The sequence below is a fragment of the Dipodomys ordii genome, unplaced genomic scaffold, assembly GCF_000151885.1.
Source record: "Dipodomys ordii isolate 6190 unplaced genomic scaffold, Dord_2.0 Scaffold78, whole genome shotgun sequence".
Lineage (NCBI taxonomy): Eukaryota > Metazoa > Chordata > Mammalia > Rodentia > Heteromyidae > Dipodomys > Dipodomys ordii.
The window spans coordinates 7,989,950-7,997,996 of record NW_012267294.1 but is presented as its reverse complement, the minus strand read 5'-3'; the positions used below and the strand labels follow the sequence as shown (position 1 = coordinate 7,997,996).

General features: G+C 39.9%; 1 protein-coding gene across 1 annotated transcript in view; it reads left to right on the top strand.

Moving 5' to 3' along the window:
- LOC105991899 (leucine-rich repeats and immunoglobulin-like domains protein 2) overlaps positions 1-8,047 on the top strand; it is a 68,181-nt gene that overhangs the window by 31,943 nt on the left and 28,191 nt on the right. Inside the window, exon 9 of the mRNA XM_013024643.1 lies at positions 6,599-6,762. Within this exon, the coding sequence (XP_012880097.1) occupies positions 6,599-6,762 (164 nt within the window). The remainder of the gene's footprint in view (positions 1-6,598; positions 6,763-8,047) is intronic.

Genomic DNA, 8,047 nt, shown 5'->3' with positions numbered 1-8,047 from the left:
CTCAGTTTAGGCTGAGAAGGTGGCTCAGTGGTAAAGTGCTTGCCTAGCATGCATGAAGCCCTGAGTTTGATTCCTCAGCACCATCTAAACAGAAAAAGCCGGAGTGGTACTGTAGCTCAAGTGGTAGAGCACTAACCTTGAGCCAAAGAAGCTCAGGGACAGTGCCCAGGTCCTGAGTTCAAGTCCCAGGGCTGGCAAAAACAAAAAAACACAGTTAAGCATAGTTTAGAATAGTTGCTGAAGGAAAATACGTGGTTTCAATCTCTAGAGATTCATTTGGAAATTGTGAAAAAGATTCTTTCCTTGACCAAACTTTAATCAGGCTTTTGAATTCCTGCCTTTTTTTTTCTCCCTCAAATCAGCTTTATCTTGTCAAACCAGTTTAACAAGAGTCCTTCCAGTGGGACCATCTGGTTAATTTCAGCTGTTCTTGTGGTGTGATCTGGTTCTTCCTCTACCATTCTCCAAGTGATACTTGATCACTAGCCTGTCTTCAACAAGAATTGTGTTAGGTTGATTATATCTGCTTCCTAGTACTTTGCCATCTACTAACTCTCACATGCCCACTGGCTGACGGTTTAGACCAGTTTAAGGTTGAGATCAGTTTTCTCAGCTCCCTCGTGAAATCCCATTGCAGTGGTCTCTATATGTGAAGAGATCACCTTAAAATCTGCCTTACCATGCTTTAACAAGTGTCATTGAGTAACTTTTTCTTTAACAGTCATGGTGGTATAAGATTCATCATTGGACCCCCAGACCTCTCACCCAGGACTCCAAAGTATGCACCTTTGAAGACTTTGTCTTCATTCCTGAATGATTGATTGGGGATCCAATGGTGAATCTGACTGGTAGAACCATAGCCTTGGACAAAAGTCCATTGGAGCTGGTAAGGAGAGATTTTGATTGAGTAGTTTCTGAAGCTCCCAGAGTTCTTTTTGCCAAGCTGGGAGCCTTCTTTCTGGCATCTCCTTCCTTGACTTCCTTGGCTAAAAATGTTTCCTGGTCCTCTGTAAGGCCCTCTGCTTTCTCTGTGATCTGAATTTCCTCCTCTTCTATCCACTAACACTGATCTCTTATTAGAACTTTAATGGCCTCTGTGGAAAGTCTCCCAACTGTTGGGGAGATTTTATCATTTTCCTCTGACTGGCACATAACAATAACCTTGGCTTCCCGTTGTTACTTCTCCTTCCTCCTCATACTCACCACTTTTCATCCTCCCTTCAGGTCCCTTAGATCCTTTCATGTGTCTTGTCCCTCTGCAAATACCTACCTCCAAGTTCCCTGCCTTTCATCCTTTCCCTTGCAAGTGATCTTGCAATCACTTGAAAGGCAGGCCCTCTAACGTAGGCTTTCCTAGGACTCAGAGACCCCTAGAGGCTGGGAAGCAAACACATCCAGAGGAAGTAGTCTGAATACTTTATCTAACCTTAGTGTTCTTGGATGTCTCTTCAGGCTCCATTTTATATATATATATCACAGCAAAAGAAATGTGGACCAGGGAAATGTTCCACGATCCCCAGTGTATGCCTTAAATTGTGGGTAGTGTCAGACCGAATATATACAACTTATTTTCTCCTACCATACCCTTGCAGCCTCAAGTAGAAGAGTTAATCCGTCCTTCCACATTCCGTGCTCTGCAGCACTGTTGAATTGAGTAAAATGAGGGTTACTTGAACACAAGCAGGCACTCCTGCAGTAGTTGATCTGATAGCCAGGATGGCCACTAAGTGATATGCCAGTGGACAGCATAGATGGAGGGAGCACATGAGAGTTTGTCACACTAAGATAGCAACATTCCATGTCATATTTTGAGTTCCGTTGCCCGTAGATAACTGAACGGTAAAAAGCAAAAACCATGAATAAAAAGAGGACTAGGATTTTGGAAAATAGGTTGTTTTCCCCATTTTTTGACAGAAATTAATTTGGATAAATGATGGCACAAATAGTTTATATTACTGTCTTACTAATGAATATCTAAAGTTTTAGAGTAAAAGTTATAAATTCTCTTACATCTGCTGATATGGTAATGTATATTTGTGTGTGTGTGTGTGTATGTGTGTGTGTGTGTATTATGAATGTAATACTTTTCTACCTCTACGTGATACTGCCAAATTAACTTACAAAATTCTTTAGAAGCAGTTCTGTTAAAATTATTTTAGAGGGGCTGGGAAGGTGGCTCAGTGGTAGAGCACTTGCCTTGCATGCATGAGGCCCTGGGTTTGATTCCCCAGCACCACATAAGCAAAAAGAAAAAAGCCGGAAGTGGCGCTATGGCTCAAGTGGTAGAGCGATAGCCTTGAGCTGAAGAGCTGAAGGACAGCGCCCAGGCCCAGAGTTTAGGCCCCACGACCGGACCCCCCAAAGAAATTATTTTAGAGACAAATGAGCACAAATATAGTTTAAATAATCCCAGATATATAGGAGTTACACTCTGTAGTGCCTTTCAAATACCTATGACTTGGTTAAGTCTTTCATAAATAAATTGTTGGTTTAATAAAAACAGCATGCCTTCAGAATTGTCAACATTAACTATAATGCAGATATACAATTTTTTCTGCCTAAATTTACTGGTCAGCCTTATTATTGCTCCTAAATATTTAAGATTATAAAACTAAATCCAGCAGAAGTACAAAACGTACCAAAAAAAAAAGTGAATTCCTTGATGTATGTTAGGTATAACAGGAAAAGAAAACTATATGTTTAACTTTTCAGGTTTCCTTTTTGCAGGGGAGGGAGGTGGGTAGGAGTTCAGCTATGTAAGTCAGGACAGTGCTCAACTCTTGATCCTTTTGCTTCATCCTCCTGTGTTTGGATTTCAGGTGTGTACCTCCAAGTCTGGGTTTGTCAGGTCATTGATTACTTAAGAGTACTGAGTCTTTCCAATATTAAAATAAGTAAGTTGTTTTTACTTTAGTTAAATGGGTTATCATTATCCATAATACTGTTCAGTCAGCTGTGTAAACCTTTAAATCTTCTTAGCAAATTTCCTAAATCAAATTTAATATTGTCTTATTTTTGTTGTGCTGGGGCTTGAACTATGGCCTTGTGCTCTTGCTTGGCTTTTTCTATTCAAGACTGGTGTTCTACCACTTGAGCCAGTTTTTTGCTAGTTAATTGGAGATAAGAGTTCCAGGAGTTTTCTGCCTGGGCTGACTATAAATCTCAATATTGCAGCCTCCTGAGTAGCTAGGATTATAGGCTTAAGTCTTCAGCCCCTACCTTATATTGTACTTACTTCAAGTTAACGTGGAGATTACCCAGCTGACTCATATCAATTTGTCTTTTTTTTTATGGTGTTGGGTCCAAACCCGAGGGCCTGCTTTGCATGTGCTAGGCAAGCCTTCGACCGCCGAGCAGCACCCCAGCCCTTGGTTTTCTGAGGCAGTCCTCCTATGTCACAGGAGTGATTCTCTGGCCTTAGCCTTCTGAGTAGCTGGAACTGCAAGTATATGTCATGGGTCCTGGCTTTTCCTGGGAAAAAATTAAGAATTAATTTCTTTAAAAAAAGAGAATTAGTTTCTTACCCTGTAAAAAGATATAACTTAATAGGTTTACTTGGTATATTATGTGGTAAATATTTATGTGATAAACTTAGAAGACAAAGGCTGGAAGATCTTGAGTTTGAGGCCAGCCTGGGCTACTTTCAAAAGTGATGCTAAGCTGGACAGCGGTGCCTAACACCTGTAATCCTAGCTACTCAGAGGCTGAGATCTGAGGATCGCAGTTCAAAGCCAGCTTGGGCAGGAAAGTCCATGAGACTCTCAATTCCAATTAACCACCAGAAAACCAGAAGTTGAGCTGTGACTCAAAATGGTAAAGTGCACTCTTTTTGAGCAAGAGCTCAGGGACAGTGCCCAGGCCCAGAGTTCAAGTCCACAGCTGGCAAAAAAAAAAAAAGATGCTAAATGTTAGGTTATATTTATATTATGTATGATAGCAAGTATTTGAGAAGTTATGTCAAGTTAATAGAAATTTGTCAACTGCTGTTCATGAGAAATCTGTCATGGTGTTACCAGTCATAATTTTGGTATATTGCATACCACAAAGTGACTACTTACCAGGTAAACTCATCAGATCTTTGAACGATGACCATTCTAAGTACTTTGGTATTTGCAATTACTGTTTTACCCTCATGATTTCTTCAAAGCTTTGCAAACAGTTAACAGTCCCAAAGTACTTCATTTTCAGAGGTTCATGGAATAGACCTGAGTCTGCTCGACTCTAATGAAGGAACTGGTTTAATTATAAAACTGTGAGCTAGGGACCAAGCAGAACAAGAATTAGTCAGTGAGGTTCAATGAACCAGTGAAGGGTAATCACAGCTCTTGGTTTGGAAGAGTCCTGGTTCTTTTCAGATTTAAAGAATTCCTTTCTGGGGCTGGGAAGATGGCTCAGTGTTAGAGTGCTTGCCTTGCATGCATGAGGTCCTGGGTTGGATTCCTCAGCACCACATAAGCAAAAAGAAAAAAGCCAGAAGTAGCACTGTGGCTCAAGTGGTAGAGTGCTAGCCTTGAGCTGAATAGCTAAGGGACAGCGCCCAGGCCCAGAGTTCAGGCCCCATGACCAGACCCCCCCCCAAAAAAAAAAAAGAATTCCTTTCTGTTTTTTCTTAAGCTGTCTGTAACTTACAGTAGTTTAACAAAGTATACCCTTTAGTGACCAAAATTAAACAGTTTCCCCCCCTTTCTTAAGTCTTCAGTTACCCAGAAACCTTTTTTTTTTCATGGCAGTATAGTTGCTTCCATAAATTTACTATTAGGAGTACTATTAGGACACAATGGTTGTATTGCCAAGACTGACTGGAAAGTCATATTTGAGAAGAATGTATAAAATCTGATGCAATCAAATAGTTTAAAGGAACTAAGGTTGACTTTAAGGCACCCTTAAAAACTGATCTGATACCTTGTTTTAGGTTTCTTGGCTTTTGCCTGTCAAGTGTTAGTCCCAGAAACTTGAAAGTATTTGGGGACTTTTTATTTTCAGTTTGTTGTACTCTTTGGAAACAAAGTTAATTTTTATTACTTTCAGGAGCTCCCAAGAGTGAAAATACAAGGGAAAATATTGTTTCTTGGTTATAAAACAATCTAGCTTCATTTTCTATGCCTTTGCCTATTTGGGGGCTCCATAAGGATTTCCAAAAATTTACAGTTCTGAAGATGAAGACTGATGGACAGTTCCTGGATTGCCTTCTTAGTTAGGAGAGGCTTCTAAAAGTAACTTCTTTAAAAATATGTTTTTTTGTAAAATTATTCAAGGCAAATTTAAAAAGATTTCTGGCCCATTACTATTATTACTATACTTAAGTAAATCAAATCTTTTTTTTCTATTAAACTTTAGAACTAGATGAGGATTTTGATCATGTGAGTTATAATGTTTCCCAAATTATTTTCAATCTCTGCATCTAAGTGGACAGGACATTTAAGAGTCACAGAGAGAAAACACTGATTTTTCAAATGTTTTGTATGCCTATTATAGACCTCAGTATTTCAGTAGTTCTTAGGTTAAGTTTAGAACACATTTCGACAGGGCTGAATTGCTTTTAGTATTGATAAGTAATTTGAAAATGATTATGTAGTTTCTGCAACAAAGATCTCTCAGTGCACCAAACTACATTATTAGCTTTTGACCAACTTTTCAGAAGTTAAAACCTCAGAAATTTAAAGGATGATACAACAAATACCTTATGCCCCAGTTAACCAATTATTAGCTATTAGCCTTTGGCCAAATGTGTATTTCCCTTTCTCACCTTTGCTGTGTCCACCACAGGAACATATGTGTATCTAAATAGTTGGTTTTGGTTTTGTTGCTGGCCATTTAAAAGTTGTGGACATAAAACTTCACCTTTAAGTATCTCAGTGTGTTTCCTAAGAATGGGCATTTTTCTGTATAACCATATCACCATTATTACACCTAAGGAAATTAAAATCGATAAAATAATAGCTAACATACTGCCTATTCTCAAATTTTTCCAGTCAAAAGAAAGAAATGCCATTTAGATACTTTGTTTCCCATCAAGAATCATGCAGCTAACCTGGTGCCAGTGGCTCACATGTGTCATACTAGCTACTCAGAAGGCTGAGATCTGAGGATCGCGGTTCAAAGCCAGCCCAGGCAGGAAAGTCCATGAGACTCTTATCTTCAATAAATCTCCAGAAAACCAGAAGTAGCCCTGTGGCTCAAGTGGTAGAATGCTTGCCTTGAACTGAAGAGCTGTGAGCAATCAGGCCCAGAGTTCAAGCCCCATGACTAATTTTTAAAAAAGAACCATGCATCTGAGCTGGGCAGTAACACACAACTGGAATTACGAGCAGCATGGGAGCCATAGTGATACCCTATCTTCAACAAACAGACACCCCAACTATGTATTTCATAGTATTTGCTTGTAAGAGTTCTCTAGCCATCCTTAAATAGTTCCCTTACTCCTGTATACCCCTTTTTTGATGTCTTTTGTGACATAAGACATTTTTGAAGAATCAAAGCTAACAGTCTGCGTTGTCTTCTTATGGTTAGATTAACATTTTTGGCAAGAAAAATGTGTGAATGTATAGCAAGGTTTCAGTGCTGAGGAAAGTTACTTCTCCTTTTTTCTTCTCTGCAGTGTTCTGAACACAAGCAGCCTGCTCTGTGATTGTCATTTGAAATGGTTGCTTCCGTGGCTGGTTGACAACAACTTCCACCATTCTGTAAATGTGAGGTGTGCACACCCAGAATGGCTCTCTGGGCAGAACATACTGAAAGTGGACCTGAAAGACTTTGTCTGTGGTTTGTATTTTTATTTTAAAATTTTGTGTATTAATTTATAGATTATTTGCTTAGCTTTTTTTTTTTTTTTTTTTGGTGATTTGCCCTTGCTAGGCAAAATGTTCTACCACGTAAGCCTTACCTTTATCCCTCACTTAACTATCTTAATAAAATGTGAAGAGAAAAGTAATGAAAACACCTCAGATATTCTCAGCATCCATGGGTGATTCTGTATTATAGTTCAAACCATGTATCAGTGATTACTTTTCTTTATGGTCACAGGTTAAATTTTGTATCGTTGACTTAATGCTCTATAAACATGTTTTTCTCGTGATGATCATTTTAAGCAGGCTGAATGTTGGCCTTTTACTTTCTGAGGATTGCTAACTTTATCATAAGTGCCCAGTAGCAGGAGTCCTGTATCCATAACTATAATTGTATGTGGGTGTGGGTGTGTGGGCACGTGTATATGTGCACACACATGCTGCTACTGGAGATTGAACTCAGGGTCTCGTGCTCTTGCTTCAGTTTTCACCCACAGCTATCACTGTTACACCATTTGAGTTACTCCTCCAGTCCAGCATTTTGTTGGTTAATTGGAAATAGACTCTCATGGACTTTTCTGCATGGACTGGCTTTGACCAGAACCTGGTGGGGTTTTTTTGTTTGTTTGTTTTTGGGTCCGGTTGTGGGGCCTGAACTCTGGGCCTGGGTGCTGTCCCTCAGCTCTTTAGCTCAAAGCTAGCGCTCTACCACTTGAGCCACACCACTTCCGGCTATTTTCTTTTTGCTTATGTGGTGCTGAGGAATCCAACCCAGGGCCTCATGCATGCAAGGCAAGCGCTCTACCACTGAGCCACCTTCCCAGCCCCATAAAGGGAAAGTTTTTGTTTTTTTTGTTTTGTTTTGTTGGTCATGGGGCTTGAACTCTGGCACTGGGTGCTGTATACACCTGGTGTTTTTTTTTAGGTTTTAAAAAATTGTTATTATAAAGGTAATATACAGAGGGGTTAGTTTAATAAGTCAGGTAATGAGTACATTTCCTTTTGGACAATGTCTCCCCTTCCCTGCTGTCTAGTTTTTCCCTCTAGTCCCTGTTCACAAGTTCATTTTTAACATAGTATCGGGCTGGGAAGGTGGCTCAGTGGTAGAGCACTTGTCTTGCATGCATGAGGCCCTTGGTTCGATTCCTCAGGACCACATAAGCAAAAAAGAAAAAAGCCAGAAGTGGCACTGTGGCTCAAGTGGTAGAGCACTAGCCTTGAGCTGAAGAGCTGAGGGATAGTACCCAGGCCCAGAGTTCAGG